The 17,043-nt window shown below is 41.5% G+C and overlaps 1 protein-coding gene across 1 annotated transcript in view; it reads right to left on the bottom strand.

Moving 5' to 3' along the window:
• Positions 1-2,901: 2,901 nt before the first annotated feature.
• The window catches only part of BRCA1 (BRCA1, DNA repair associated), a 33,918-nt gene continuing 19,776 nt past the window's right edge, over positions 2,902-17,043 (bottom strand). Inside the window, exons 5-8 of the mRNA XM_018555261.1 lie at positions 13,265-13,319; positions 10,960-11,033; positions 9,741-9,792; positions 2,902-3,002 (exon numbers count right to left, since the gene is read on the bottom strand). Of these exons, the coding sequence (XP_018410763.1) occupies positions 2,902-3,002; positions 9,741-9,792; positions 10,960-11,033; positions 13,265-13,319 (282 nt within the window). The remainder of the gene's footprint in view (positions 3,003-9,740; positions 9,793-10,959; positions 11,034-13,264; positions 13,320-17,043) is intronic.

Genomic DNA, 17,043 nt, shown 5'->3' with positions numbered 1-17,043 from the left:
TATCCAATATGTATAACAAGGTAAAGTAGTCACAAAATGTAAAGTCAGGCAGAAAGTGACAATAAATGGGGTCCAAAGAATGTTTTGTGGTACTCAGACCCCTTTCTCAAGGAGGACATACAGCTTTTAAATAGGTGACCAACTCCCTAAGGCCTGCCCTATTGACGACCACGTGTTGTGATACGGGGACCAGAAAGGACTGCATGTCAGAACTGCAAACTGTCATACCAGCACCACCCATGTCATCACCGCATATCACATTCTGCGTGCCAGGAGTCCCGTTCCGAGTCAACCGCAGACTAAGGTATTAAACTTCCATTACCAACATTTCTGGGTGGTTGGTGTGCCATCTTAAAATTTTACTAAACTGTTGTCACATGGGAAGGTTGGCTGGCTCCCAGATATAGTTCTAGCACCCACATGCTCTTATATGTTTGCATTTGCTCTGTATGATCTTTAGTAAGAGGTGTGCAAATAGTACGTATGATACAGTGCATAATATTCATGTTAGTTTTCCATGTTTGCAATACACACTTCTGTGCATATTCCATATAATGTGGCTAATGTATAAATCAAATATCAATATTTGGTTACAGTAAACACTCCAGAATAGCGATATTCTTGATCTTTACGGGATAGTGTTGATTTAAATTTCAGCTGGTAAGTACATATCTATTTTGGTATTATATGTACCTATATATAAATTATTCATATGACTCCCGGTCTCCAGTGTTTCTTTGATTGACAAGCTGACTATACCAGTGATATGATAGATCCAATGCAATCTTTAGATCCACCAGCAGGGGACGAGATTTGCAAAAGTGAACAAAGTTTTCCCCCATCATTAAATTTCTAGTGTTTTCATATCCATTGGTACCATGGGTAAAGGAGGTGAAAGGGACCCCACAGGATGACAGGCAGTAGGAGAGGACTGTGAAACAACACAAGGTAATGATGGACTCCTACAGATTTGCTGCAAGCCAAGTAGCATCAGTTTTACTTCGGGTGATATATACAACCTTTTACACTACCCTTTATAATATCGGAGTTGCGATTGGTGGGCGATCCAGCAATTGAAAGGTTCCATAGGTACTGAAGTGTCAGCAGCAACATTTTACTCTCCTTTGAGTTTGTTGTTGTCTGGTTTTACTCTGAATGGTTAAACATGGCATTGTAATGATGTTTTTTATTCATTTGTCACAGAATAACAAGCAAGACATAGGCATTTCAATTATTTATTAGAAGGCAGTTTTTACAAAATACTGAAACTGTACAGTAACATATTATAAACAATATTTACAAAACCTGAATGTAGCATCATGATCCATGACATTAAAATGTGCAGGAAGAGCAAAGCACCCAATACAAGTATGGATCGTTTGATGGGACTAATCTGCATTCTTTTTTTGGGGCAGAACATTTTTAAATGAGCCGAGACAGTTACACCAGCAAAACATTTTCAACATCTTTTTATTTGTCTAGTACGGATTTACTGGATTTGAATTAAACTTAAAGTGACACTACACTCAGGTGTTAGATCTTAAAAATACATTCAAAGTATGTTAACTATTAACACAAATGAATCTTATTTATTTGTGTATGACTCAGGTATAGAACCTCAAATCATCTCTGAATTCATACTTACACTGTCCTTCCTTCTGGAGGGTGGCTGCTTTTGTTCCCCATGTTCCCTGTGTGTGTTGTAAAGTAGCCACCGCTTCAAGCTCACTCCTGTGATGGACTACAATCTCAATACAAATGAGTAAACTAAACATGAGACTGTACTCCATTATTGGAGTGAGCTTGGAGCGGTGGCTACTTTACAACACACACGGGGGCCATGGGGAACAAAAGTAGCCCCCTCCAGAAGGAAGGACAGTGGCAGCACCAATTCAGAGATGATTTGAGGATCTACAGCCGAGTGATACACAAATAAATACATTTTTGATAATAGTTGGGGTACTTGAATATATTTTTATGGTTTAACTCCTGAGTTTAGTGTCACTTTAAAAATCCTTGTAGTGTCATACTTAACAGTAACAAATAAGCAAATACAAGCGCTCAGCTGCCGAAAGTGCAACTACTAAATCAAAACTGGTATCTCCTTGGTAAAATATGCTGAACAGGATACATTGAATATGAGAGGTAGCCCAAAAGATTTAACTATCTAACCAAAAGTCCAATGCTGCCAGTCTGTGGGGAGAGGAGTGGGAGCACCAGCAGAAAAAGCAAATAGTACACTGAATAGTAGTACACTTAACAGCACACTATCAAGCAAAACATTCAATTTCTAATGCATCAACCCCTCTATTCATGAGGGAAAAACCAAGGAGCTTATGTTGTACATGTAACCGTCATATGCATAAAAATGCAAACAAAGCACATATTGTTTATGCATTCTGAAACTTATGTCTGATATTCGGGGTGCTTTGCATAGCATGGATTGCTCTCCATTTTATATAGGCTTCCACACATCTCTATGATAAGATTAGGTATCTGTGGATCTCACAATTGAGTTTCAAATTGAAACATTGAAGTATTTCAGCAATAAAGCTGAAGTTTAAGCTGCTAATGATTGAAAGGAATGAAATTCAATAAATGAAAGGAGCAGGCTAGGGACAGAAAGGCTGGGGAGAAAAGCGCTAGTTGATACTGGATGTCCATCAGCCAAGAAATAAGGTAGGCGTTCTCTAAATTGTTGCAGCTTATATAGCACGCTGTGAGAAGGTGATTGTGTGCAGTGAAATTAGAGTAAGAAAGTCTAGTACCGTAGAAGAGTAACTGTGTAATACTGAAGGTAAGGCTGGAGATCGGCTTTAAGGTTTGTGGCAGGTTTACTTTGCATACAAACACAAGAATGGTAGTTCATTCTCTTATGAGGATTGTCTTCCCTTGCATCTCTCACACAAGGTAACTATCGAATGGCTGGAGTTTATAGCTTGATACACTGTCCAGGACCCATTCACGTGTCACAACTAGTGCACGGTACCTCTTCCGCATAGCTGTAAAAACAAACATTTTTGAAATATTAAAATTCCACTGCAGAGAATTAAGAAAAACCTTCATCTTTATAAATTATGTACAACAGCAAGGCCATAGGTCACAGCACAAAACAACAGTAAACAGAAGCAGGTCCAAAGAGCAAGACTTTCATTCACATGCGGTGTGTTGCTCAGTACAGCGCAAAGGGCTGTTTTTTAAAGCACTTGGACCTGTAAGAAGTGTGCTGGCAGCTTATGTAATTCTATGGAGACGCAGGAGCTGTGTACCCTCACGTGCTGCTTGCCGCAGCTTTGAGCTTTGACAGCCGCACAGAGGCTGGTAACAGCCTCGGACGCAGGCAGGATGCATCCAGATCCATACACCCTCTGTGAAAATTCAGAGCTGCCGAAAGCAATGTGTGAGGGCGCACAGCTCCTGTGTCTGCTATTTGAGCTGTCCACATACTTCTTCCTGCAGCTCCAAGTGCATCAACAAATGGCCCTTTACGCTGTATGCCCCCCCACCCCCCCTTACAGTGTTTTTACAATTCCCTTCGTTCCTGTTTTGTCTGACTAGATCTCGAATATAATGCATAATTTCAGCAACAGAACTGGATACAGCTGTGTGTGTAGAGAACATGCTGCCAACTCCAAAAGCTTCACTGATACAACCAGAGTATAGCTCAGCATCCAAAGCAGAAATAATGTCACTAGCTGCCAGTTAGTTTCACATTATTGCTGTTTTTTTGTATTTCTAAAGCAGGTAGTTCATATTTTTAAGGAAATGCTGACTGTACCTAGGAGTTGCCACAATAGCTCTCGATCAACAGAATACCCGATTAGGGTGAGACAATAGATACCACCTTTGTATGAATGATGAATTAAAGAGATCCCACAAATTGTTTAAAACAGTTTTAAATATTCTATCATGTTAGTATGATTATTTTGCAACAAAAATGTTGTTGTGTCTGCATAAAAAACAGGAATAGCAGCAAAACAAAGCAACAACAGACGTCTGCAAAAGAAGAAACTCATCCAGAAGTTTCTTGAATACTGATAAATTCATATCCCTGTAGATTTCACAGAATCTACAGGGATATGGAAGTGCGCACGCACGCACGCACGCACGAAGGTTGAACTGGATGGACCATGGTTTTTATTAAACCTCACCTACGGTACTATGTTACAGACTGGCTTTTGGAAATGAAATAAGGATTTGGAATGCGTTACAAGGGCTCATGCTTCTACCAGTTTTCATAACTCAGCATAAAGGTGCACAGATAAAAAACGAAATAGAGGATTTAAAGTGTAACAGTAAAACCTTGCAAAATCAAAAAGGACACATGCAGTGTGTCATTAGCAAGAATGCAGAAGTTCTTGTTTTTTTGGAGTCCCATCTGTAACATAGTTTTATTAGCTGTTAATCATCCTACCAGCAATTCTTATTTTTTTTAACTTCTATTAACAGAGCAATCTGTACAATACAAGTGGCAACTGGAGGTTTGAAATAAACTATTGAACACTGACAGAGGTGCTTACAATGGTTAGCTTTTATTCATTTATGTAAAACTTTTATCCCCAAAATGAAAAAAAAAAAGCTTCTGCTTCAAAAGTGTTAGCTGGAGTTCAGTTTTAATTTGTTAGTGACTTATAGCTAATTTAAATGTGCTTTACTGCTGATGTTAACCAGTGGGGTGTCTCAAAACCAAACTTTCCTAGGTTAATTGAACTTGAATTTAAATTTCCCTTAACCCCTTCGTGACTGACGACGTACAGTGTACGTCGCCAGCATCGGGGCTTTTTAAACAGACGGCTATTGCCGCCGGGACTCTGTTTAAACTTGTAAAGCCGACTGTCGGCTTTACAACAGAAGCGATTCTGACGACTTACCTGTCGCCAGATCGCTTCTGTGTCCCGTAGAAGGGGCCCCGCACGGACACCGCCGCCGTGCTTCCCGGGCTTCGTTGCCCCTCCTACGGGCCCGGCTTCCTTGGTGTCCGCGGGGAGTAGGTCGACGAACTTCCGTTCATCGATCTCCTCCCCGTTCTATGGGACAGGGAGCGATGCAGATTGCATCACTTCCGGTCCCTGGGCTGTCCGTTCTGGGCTCCTGCAGCCCAGCTATAAGCTGTTGAAGTGCGATCTGCACTTCAATAGCTTACTTCCAGTGTAAAGGTGACACTGGGGGTCTTTTGGACCCCCAGCATCACCTTAAAGAGTACCTGTCACCACCATCTGCTATCACATGGTGGGGGGCTTGTAAGCCCCCCTATGTGATAGCAGTCAAAGTAAAGTAAAAAAAAAAGTTTTTAAAATTAAAATGAAATAAAATAAAAAAATGTAAAAGTCCCCCGTGAGCAGGCACGTAAACACGCGTCGGGTGCGCCTACGTATGAAAACGACGAACGCGCTACACATGTTGGATATCGCCACGCCGGAGTGTGTAGTGCCAGTATTTTGGGGTATCTCTAAATTGATGACCTGTGGGGGCTTTTAAAGCGTCTTCTATGGACTTTTTGGGGTACTGCAGTTTTTCGCCGTTTCACGGACGCACACAATTTTTAACCCGAGCATGTTGGGTATCGTTTTACTCGTTGTAACCTCATATTTTATATTTCATTAAAAAAATGGGTATTTTGTTGTGTTTTGGGGCATTTAATTAAATTTTTCACTAAATGTTTGGGTTTAATAAGGAGTTGCGCTAATATTGCGCAAACATAAAAATTTGCAACTACCACCATTTTATTCTATAGGGTCTTGGCATTCAGAATATATAATGTTTGGGGGTTATAAGTAATTTTCAGGCCTAAAATGTGGAATATAACATGGGTGCAAAAAATGAAAAAAAGGCCTCAGTCATGAAGGAATTAAGGGCCCATTCACACCACATCCAGATCATCTCAAGACCAGACCAGATTGTTTACGGACCCAAAATGCATCCTAATGAATGCCTATGTTATTTCTGGCCTCTGTTCACACCAGCGCAGTCTGTTCCAGACGAGACCAGACTAGACCAACCAGAAAAATGCTGCATGTCTCATTTTGTCTGGTCTGGAATGCACTGGAACTGCGGGAGGTTCACACCATTTTCCGGATCACATCTGGTCTGGAAAATGGTGTAAACCTGCCCTTAAGAAGAGGCAATTAAGAAGGATGTGATCATCTTGTATAAATAGTCCATATAGTAAACTTAGTTCAAAGCTGTTCCCTACGGTATTTGCAAAAGGAAAAGGGACTGGAGAAGAGACTTGTAATCTCTTCGTATGAAAAGGCTTCTTTAGAAGGAGCTGTAAAACTGTGGTTGTTGTAAAGTAGCCACCACTCCAAAAGCTTGCTCCCCCCCATGGACTACAATCTCATATATAGTCTACTAATTTGTATTGAGATTGTAGTCCATCACAGGAGTGAGCTTGGAGCGGTGACTACTTTCCAACACACACAGGGACCATGGGGAACAGAAGTAGCCCCCCTCCAGAAGGAAGGACAGTGTCAGCACCAATTCAGAGATGATTTGAGGATCTACAGATGAGTGATGCACAAGAAAAATAGTTGTGTTAAATAGTTCAGGTGCGTAAATGCATTTTTAAGATTTAACTCCTGAGTTTAGTTTCACTTCAAGGTTGGATTGCAGGCTCCCTTTCATTGGGCAGCAATAGAAAAATCCCATAGCTATATTAATAGGGAAAGCCAGAAAGTCATTACAGGAAATAAACCTGCAACAAAAATAAAGTGTGATGGCACACCTATTTATTGCTACAATATGGGTTATTTCCACAAATTGTGTATATCACTTGAGAACTTGAGTTCCACAGTAGTTCAAACACTCCTCCTCTACATCAGCAATCTTAATCATACAGAGTGGAATATCTGTTATTATGGTCAGGTAATAGACTAGTTACATAAAGTGTAGAGTACTTATTTATGTCTACTCTTCACACTTGCCTTAACCATAAAGACTTGCAGGAAAAATGCAAAATTAACAATCACACCCACTATGCACAAGAGATCTTTAAGGTGAATACCGAGTGAAAATTTTAACTATACACATACACATGCAGACATTATCACCTACATCCAACACCAGGAGAAGCACTGTGTAAAGTACAGTAATTCCTGTATCATCAATCCTTTTGAAACAATTCTGACCCCTCCCTTTTCAGAAAATTCTTAAGGTTTTTTTTTTTGTTTTTTTTTAACAAGCAATGGAGGACACAGTTTTGAGGGTGTTGCGTCTTGTACTATACTCTAAGAAAGAGATTTTACCGGTAAGTAAAAAAACACCTATTTTCTTGACTGTGCAGTACAAGACACAGGCAGATCCAGAGACGACTGGGACGTCCCCAAGCAATGCACTGAGGGGTAGGCAACACAGCAAAACTATTGTCAAGAAGTCCAATAAAGAAAAATAACTAGCCATGTTTCCGTGTTTGCAGACTATACAAAAATAGGGAGGGTACTAGAAACGGATCGTGACAATATAACATTGCAGGAGGACCTGGATAAAATAGGGGAGCGGGCAATACTATGGCAGATGAGGTTTAATGTCGATAAATGCAAAGTAATGCACTTTGGACATAAAAAAAAACCAAATAGGCTATACAATCATGGGTATGCCGCTAGGGAAGTCAGAAATAGAAAAAGATCTGGGGGTCATTGTAGACCACAAACTGAATGGTAGCTTGCAGTGCCAGGCTGCGGTAAACAAAGCTAGCAGGGTCTTGTCCTGTATTAAGAAGGAGATGTACTGCAGGGACAAGTTTATAATTGGGCCTCTGTATAGATCGTTGGTTCGGCCATCTGGAGTATGCAGTCCAGTTTTGGTCGCTGGTACTGAGAAGGGATGTCCTTGAACTGGAGAGAGTGCAGCGGAGGGCAACAAAACTAATTAGGGGAATGGAGGACCAGAGCTATGAGACAAGGCTTCTGACCTTAAACATGTTTACGCTGGAATTAAGGAGATTAAGGGGGGATAAGATTTTTATGTACAAGATGGTCAATGGTGACAGCAACATTGGCAACAAACTGTTTGAGATTAACTCCATTACAAAGACTAGAGGCCACCACCTAAAGTTGGTGGAGAAAAAATTCCAGCACAATGGGCGAAGAGGGTTCTTTACAGTAAGAGCGGTTAAGGTCTGGAACTCACTGCCATCGGCAGTGATTTCAGCCAAGAGTGTAGATTTGTTCAAGAAACGTTTGGACAATTTCTTGAGGGACCTTAATATCCATGGATACCAGTATCCCTAAGAATGAGATGATGCGTGGACCTATATGGGTTGGACTTGATGGACGTATGTCTTTATTCAACCCCAAATACTATGTAACTGGAAACCCCAACTCAGATAACAGCCTTATGACCAAAACTCACATCAGCAAAGAATCGAACATTTACCCGGTAGAACTTAAAGAACATGTTAACAGAAGACCAGGTGGCAGTCTTGCATATCTGCAACACAGATGCCTGATGCTGAAAAGTCCAAGAGACACTGACAAATCTAGTAGAGTGAGCCTTTACAGGGAAATGCAGAGTGTTACCCCTTGACAGTGCAAGCATGTATGATGACCGATGTAATCCACCCAGAAATGGTGGAACAAGATTTAGGGAGCCCCCTGTGAGGTCCCCCAGGAAGTACCGAACCAAAAGAAACAGTCATAACTACATCAAAAGAGTTAAGAGCCACCTCCTTCAGATATTTTGAAGCAGAACAAAAGGAAAGCATAACCAAATCTTCATGGAGATGGAAGGAGGACACTACCATAAGCAAAAAAGGGACCTTTTGGTCTAAGAACAAACGTATTCTTGTAAAGAACAAAGAATAGTGCTCTGCACGAAATGCAGCCAGTTTCAAAACCCTCCCAGCAGAGGTGATGGCGGCAAGGAATACTACCTTGCGCATCAGATCCAGTCACAAGATATTCCATGAGCGACCGCCTCAACAAAAGCCTTTACCAAGGAATGTGAGGTCAAGGGCCACTGCAAATGGATGGCTAATGCCGATATCTGTCCCTTGAGCGTACCCAGAGCCAACTTCTGATCCAGCCCAAAATAAGAAAGGCTCATATTCATTCCATGGAGTAAGTCGGAGGATGAAACTGTCGCTGTTTGCACCAGGTAAAATAATCCCTCCAGGTACAATGGCACACCTTACAAGAGATGGATTTCATGGGCTGCAAGAAAAGTGGGCCAGCAATTGAGAAGCAGGATGCACTGAGAAAAGGTAATCGCAGTCTTGAAGCAGGCATGGATAATTCACCAGCATCCTGAGAAACTCTTCTGGGCTACACCATTGTGGATATGCTACTCTCCCGGATCTCTATAGCACCCTCTGGCTAACTCAATGTGCTGCACCACATGCCAAGGTGGGCGCCCAACGAAGGATCCAGTGCCTGAAACGGACGCCGTGGGGTCCCTATCCGAGAAGACATCCATCCCCCAAGGAAACTAGCAAAACAACAACAAAAAACATAGCATTTTTTTTTTTACAGAGGGATGGGTTAGATGAGGGTCCACACAGCTCTGCCCAGTGTTGTGTCCAATAACCTGATGATACCTGCATATTACCCAGTCGTCTCTTATTCTGCTTGTGTCTTGTACTATACGATCAATGAAGACTTTTCTGGAATTGTTTGGATCATGTAACAACCCAGAACCCTGTATGGGTTGATCACTTTAGATCAAACAGTGGAGCATATATGAGGGGAAAAAATAAATGTAATATAAATATTTGCAGCTAAAATTCCATTACATCTAATTCCTACCTGCATAGTCTGTCTGCTCATCTCCTTGCACAACCACCAGAGATGTATTTCCCTACAATAAAAATACCAAAAAAAAAAATTCCGTTAACAGTTCTTGAAACGATGAGTAAAAAGGGACTCTAAGCTCTACTTCAGAGAAAAGGAAAAAAAAAAAAAAGAAGATGATGCCTCCGACACTACACCTCGTGTGTGACAGGTGTTGTTCTTGTCCACAAGAGTCATGTAACAAACTTTGGTTAGACAGACAGACCTACGGCTTGTTTTTATACGGAAACGCCATAAATTACAGTAATTAAGAGATTAATAAGAACTGGAACAGAGCGTGTGTGTGTATATGTCTGTACTGCACACTGCAACCGGGTTAAAGCTGCAATAAATGCAATAACAAACGTTATGCGCACCATTGTACTATTAACCTAATTAGTGTAGAGAACACAAGAAGGGGATATTTCGACATGGCAGCAGCAGTAAAGCACATTCAGGGCAAATTCCCCAACAACCCTATGCTACACAAAGTGTTATTGGATAGACCAGGGAACTCTCCTGTCCTTATATAGATTTTAAATATGTCTTTTTAACCATCTCTTCAAATGCTAGTTGCTTAGAGTATGCTGAGGCTTTGGTTTGAATCCTATCTTAGTCACTGACCCAGAACAAATATGGATAAAAGGAATTCTAACAAACTTCTGACACTCCACTGTGCTGAATGCTTGCCTCAAATCTGTAGAAACAAGCATTGATGCTTCTTATCTACAAAGCTAGGCAAATATCATTTTTAGAGCAGGGCCAGCAATTGTGTTGATGAAATGTGTCCTTTAAGGTTTCGCCACCATGTTCTTTCTTATACCAGAAAAAGTAGATGTACTCATTCACAGGAGTGGCAACCTTGTTTTCACTGTTTATGAAAAATGTGCAGATCACCTCACAGGGTTCATTAAAGTCAGATGCCTTGCCAGGTCAATAAATTAAAGTGACATTAAAAGGCAGCTATTTTTTGCCCGGGAAGCCGGCTTCATGTTCCCCTATGGCACTGCTGGTCGGAAGAAATCTTCCTCTGACAGGCAGTTCCGGTATTGGGAAAGATATCGGAGCCTTTGGGCCAGTAAAAGTACTTGCCGAAATACTCGGTATGGGTGCATCCCTAGACACAACCACCTAACACTGTCTACACAGAATATCTAATCTGGAGAAATGTGGACTGTTAGCTTAATGTACTCACCTCTTTATGTTTAAACATCTGAGGCTCCATTACAAAGGAAGCACCACATAAGGACACCATCCATTCTAGATTTTCTACAATAAAAAAAAGTGGAAAATATCAGCAAAATAACGGTACCATTATTTATGTAGGGTAATTAGTCTTTACTGTTAATTCATTTTACCACCACACTATCTTTTTTTTTTTAACAGAAGGTAACAAACTGAAGGGAGCTTTACTTTCCCTTACCACGGTCAAGCAGTATAAAAAAAAAAACAAAGACCATTTACAACACTTTACTAAACATTTTTTTTAGGAAATGGAATGTCTAAAAACAGATTTTTTTTTTTTGTCATACACAGACAAATATGTCAGTTGGTCTTATTTTTTTTTAGCAGAATGAATCAATTGTAATTTCAACTTTTAATGTTGAAGTTCCTATAGCTTAACAGCATCTCTTTTCTTAGATGTCTGCAGTGTGCCTCCTCCATCCAACTGCCTTTAATGCCTTTGGCAGCCAGTAGGCACCACCATGGAGCCTGAGACTCTCAGGACTAGTCTTCCAAGACTGATCACCAATGGCTCTAATCATACATATGAGCAGTACTGTGGAAATTCTGTCTTATAAGAGATGTGGCTGCTCTGTAGACCATTAGTGATATCTCCTTCGCACACCATACGGATGGCTCCACAGTATTCCGTTTAGAGGATATGTTGTCTGCACAGCATTCCACTTCACAATATTATCTTTATTGGTGTTCCTTCAGGATGACAAACTGCTTTTCATGACATGCTGAAGGAATACCAATAATGATATTGGACAACATATCCATGCACAGAAAGACCTATGGCTCCATGGCTAGTCATTAATCCAGGAGCTGGCTGGTTGCCTGCATAGAAGATGCATTGCTGCAGTGCTGTTTTTTTTTTTAACATATTTCCAAAGACGGAGATGACATTGCCAACTGCAAGACAGAAGGAAGCCACACTGCACGTTCATGATTCTTTCAAGGGTCCATCATCCACAGGCCAGCATCTAGCACCAGTAAGATGAAAACAGTTCAAGATATTGACTTCGCAAAAATGCTGCACGCTGACTAGATGGGGCTAATTGGGAACAAACGTTAAACCTTGCTTGAGTCACAGACAGAAATCATTTTAATGTTCTTACAGCATATATACTTTGACTTTAAACTTAGTTAGGTAAAGGTCCACCTTCAGATAAGTTATAGAAAAGAAACCTATACAAGATGTTTAGAAGGTGGACATGTTCTGCCTTCCAGAGCCAGTACCAGTTTCACCACAGGAACTTACCTCGAGTCATATCTTTAAAACTTCCCAGACAGCAAATCTCAAAGTCAGACAGGAGCTGGAAAGAGAAAATGATAAATGTTTAACGGTTTCACAGAAAATTTCAAAAAGCCTGCTGTGCTAATGATTCAGGTATATAGATTTTTCAAACTGCTGATCATTACAATAGGAGCCCTTTCTTTGCTAAAATTCATATTTTAAACATACATTACATGCACAACCTTAAAAGGAGAACTATGGGGTTAGGGCTTTTCCCCATAGTTCTCCTAAGGGTAACGGGAGGACACAAACTAGCGTCCTTCCGTCACCCTAAGCTCAGTATACCGCAAGCTACAGCTACTGAGACGCCGCAGCGGATCCCGACAATTATGTCTGGATCCGCCCAGCTGCGTGACAGCTGGCTCTGCCTATCTAGAGGCAGAGCCAGCTGTACCCGACCCTATATTATCTTTATTGGTGTTCCTTCAGGATGACAAACTGCTTTTCATGACATGCTGAAGGAATACCAATAATGATATTGGACAACATATCCATGCACAGAAAGACCTATGGCTCCATGGCTAGTCATTAATCCAGGAGCTGGCTGGTTGCCTGCATAGAAGATGCATTGCTGCAGTGCTGTTTTTTTTTTTAACATATTTCCAAAGACGGAGATGACATTGCCAACTGCAAGACAGAAGGAAGCCACACTGCACGTTCATGATTCTTTCAAGGGTCCATCATCCACAGGCCAGCATCTAGCACCAGTAAGATGAAAACAGTTCAAGATATTGACTTCGCAAAAATGCTGCACGCTGACTAGATGGGGCTAATTGGGAACAAACGTTAAACCTTGCTTGAGTCACAGACAGAAATCATTTTAATGTTCTTACAGCATATATACTTTGACTTTAAACTTAGTTAGGTAAAGGTCCACCTTCAGATAAGTTATAGAAAAGAAACCTATACAAGATGTTTAGAAGGTGGACATGTTCTGCCTTCCAGAGCCAGTACCAGTTTCACCACAGGAACTTACCTCGAGTCATATCTTTAAAACTTCCCAGACAGCAAATCTCAAAGTCAGACAGGAGCTGGAAAGAGAAAATGATAAATGTTTAACGGTTTCACAGAAAATTTCAAAAAGCCTGCTGTGCTAATGATTCAGGTATATAGATTTTTCAAACTGCTGATCATTACAATAGGAGCCCTTTCTTTGCTAAAATTCATATTTTAAACATACATTACATGCACAACCTTAAAAGGAGAACTATGGGGTTAGGGCTTTTCCCCATAGTTCTCCTAAGGGTAACGGGAGGACACAAACTAGCGTCCTTCCGTCACCCTAAGCTCAGTATACCGCAAGCTACAGCTACTGAGACGCCGCAGCGGATCCCGACAATTATGTCTGGATCCGCCCAGCTGCGTGACAGCTGGCTCTGCCTATCTAGAGGCAGAGCCAGCTGTACCCGACCCCTCCCCCGTCCGTTCCCCCAGTCAGCGCTGGAGGATCGGAGAGGGGGCAATCCAGTCCCTCCCCTGTCATGGCTCTCTGCCGTGACAGGATCGAGAAGTGAGCGAACGCCGGTATGTGTTCGCTGACCTCCCGATCTACTGAGCCGACTTGTGACAGTTTTATTGTCACAGGTCGGCTAGAACTATGAGGATGAGTGAAAAGGACTCACCTCATAGTTCTTCTTTAAGGTTAAGTCCCAGGGCTGTTTTCTTGATCTTTCCTTCACTACTTAGTAAGTCACTTACCCAGGACAGGCAGTCAATGAACACTACAAACACCTGATATGCAGATTACTGACATCCTGGAGTTATCACCTTCACAAACAAGTCAGCAATGGCAGCTTACATATTTCTATTCAGATTCCATTTTTTATTTTTTTTACAGAAATAGATTTTATTAAGCATTTTACCAAATACAAATAATGCAATAAACATACCAAACAAACAACACAAAAGAAAATATAAACAATATTACCTAAAAAGCAGTTGAGCATACCCACTGCCGCTATAAGTGCATAACACACTAAAAAGTAAAAGGAGCGTTGAGGCAGTGGGTCAATTTGTATGAGGCCCTCCACCTAATGAGAGCGGGGTTACCAATAGGCCCTTGAGATTTGTACACAACATAAGGGCATCACGCTTCAGTATAAGGAGACCATGGGCAATGGGCATGTAAGGGAATAGCCTCATGGGCCAGCAGACAGGAAATCTACAACAAACATACCTAGACAAAAAAACATTAAGGAAGAAGTGAGAGGAGATGGAGATATAGAGAATGGGAAGAAAAGGGAAGAGGAGGTAATAGAAGAGAAGAATAAAGACAGATTCCTTTTAAATACAGATGTTCATGTCTATATCTAGCATAGGTATTCACTAGTACAAGTGTCCTTCTGGCATAATCAAGTTCTGGCCAAAAAAAAAAGGAACTAATAATAGAAATAAAAGAGTAATTTTACCTATGCAACATGTTGAGAATTAGAACAGTGCATTTGTATACTTAGCCAGGTTGTCCCTGTAGAACAAGTCACTTTTAGCACAGGTAACACGCCACCCTGTCACCAGCAGTCATTTTGCATCAATTGAAAATGTAACTAAAAACCTAAGGCCTAATTTCTTTACGGCCATCTTTAAAAAGGATCCTTGTGGCAGGACTGGGCCTGACATGTGCTACAAAGATCAAAATGCTGGCACAATGACATGTAAGGGTACAATCATGCGTCACTGGATCAGGAGAGAAGGCAGTATATATTAGTGACGGTGGGAGTATGACGACTATTTTCAGATAGCACTTTTGTATGCAGGGTTAATTTTTTTTTTTTTTAAATGAATGAGTTATATGCCAAGATTAAAATGCATGCACAAGGTCTGAAGAGAACTGTAATCATATAACATTAATAGCAACTGTTGCATGTGATTCTGTAGTGAAAAGTTGCAGGTTTTCAGAAAAAATTTAAATTGCAGAGGTCTGTGAGCTTGCCAGTGGTGGCCTCCTGGTGAAAATGCTAGTTGCCTGCCTGCATGTGGCTTCCATACTTTGAGTTACAGACCTGGGATAAGTATGCAAATCAGGAAAGTTAGGTCACTATTTCTAATCTCAATATACAACTGAGGTCAATAACTAAAAGAGGTTACAGATTCAGCATTACAGGCAGGTCAATAACATTTTCAAAATGAGAGGTCAGCAAGGGTAGCCTCCTCACTTCAACAGTACAGGTTTTGAGTAGAGAAACCTATGGTACATGCATTAAAACCCTTCACTTACAAAAAAGAATTGGGCCCATAGCAGGTCATGTGATCCCACTGCCCTTTCTATTTCCACAACTGCAGCTTAGGAAGAGAAACATAGTTATGTCACTAGGACAAGATAGCACAATAATAATCTGGCTGTGCGGTGGTTAGCACAATTAGGGAGACACGGGGATGCTGAAGTGTCTCAATAACCAATTTTGGGTGGGGTTAGCCTTTAAAGGAAACAAATATTAAGCTGTAACAGTAAGTGCCATTACAGGCCTGCTTTGAAGAATGCCAGTCGCCTGGATGTGTCTGGCTATAATGCCAGATGCCATTCCAGGTCATAGACCGGGAATGGCATGTGTAAATGAAGGTCAGAAAAATGTCAGAACGCATCTCTACACTTTTCCCGGGTCATTGACTCAGAAAGCATTGAAGCCAAAGCATCAACATGACAGCCAGGAACGATCATTCTCAAAGGAGAGGCAGCAATGGCAGTCACCATACCTTTCTCACGACAGAGCCTTTTTCACCTCTGTTAATCAGAATGCAATTCTGCTTTCCCTATATTCCAGTTTTAGCTACATTAACCATTCCCAGAGCGCAATATGTATATAAACATCACGGATCTAAAGTGGTTAAAACAAAGATCATGGCTGCAGCTGTTTGAAGCCGGCACCCGGCTTTCCCATGCAATTTATCGTCCAGCTGTATGATTCTGAAAAGGGTGTTGACCCCCCAATAACTCCCCCACTACCAGCTGTGCTTCACCAGCTTCAGTGGTGTCCCTAGGTGACATTAGAAGTAGGGCTGCAACAACTAATCGACATAATCGATTATTGAAAAAGTTGTCAACTTTTTCAATAATCGATTAATCGTCTTCCGATCAGTTGGCCCTGTTCACGGCTCCACACACGCTGCGGACGCGGGGAGATGTAGTAAGGAGGAGCAGGTGTGGGGGGATGACAGCCGCCGATAGACAGGCCCGATCTCAGAAGCAGGTTGCTGGAAGACTGCTCAGGTAAAGGTGGCCATACACTGTACAACCATCGCAAGACCTTAGTCTTGCGATGGTTGTAAAGTGATTAAAAAAACGTACGATCTGCCCATCTTGGACAGGCAGATCGCACTCTCGATCATCGCAAGCCACCCCCCTGAGGGGCGGGCTTCCGATGACCGCAATGCTGAATGGGCTGTGTGCACGTGCGAGCACCGGCCCGTTCGGCATTTGTCTCCCGAGCACCGTTCAAACCAGCCGAAAATCATACGATTTTCGGCTGGTTTTCTAGCGTGCTCCTTAGACAAAAGACGTGCGACCGTACAGTAGAAACGGTCGCACGTCTTCGTTCACACTGCTCGATTCTTGTACGATCGCAGAATTTCCCGAGATTCTCGTACGAGAATCGAGCAGTGTACGGGCACCTTAAGCCTGCACTTCCCACATATGGTGCTCTATAATGTATTGCTGGGATTTGTATTCCTCTATAGCTTATGGTACATTGTGCTGTATATTATACATAGGAATACACATCCAGCAATACATTATACACTGTATGTATAATGTATTGCTGG

The sequence above is a fragment of the Nanorana parkeri genome, unplaced genomic scaffold (genome assembly GCF_000935625.1).
Source record: "Nanorana parkeri isolate BGI_ZX_2015 unplaced genomic scaffold, ASM93562v1 scaffold190, whole genome shotgun sequence".
Lineage (NCBI taxonomy): Eukaryota > Metazoa > Chordata > Amphibia > Anura > Dicroglossidae > Nanorana > Nanorana parkeri.
This window is presented reverse-complemented; position numbering and strand designations above follow the sequence as displayed.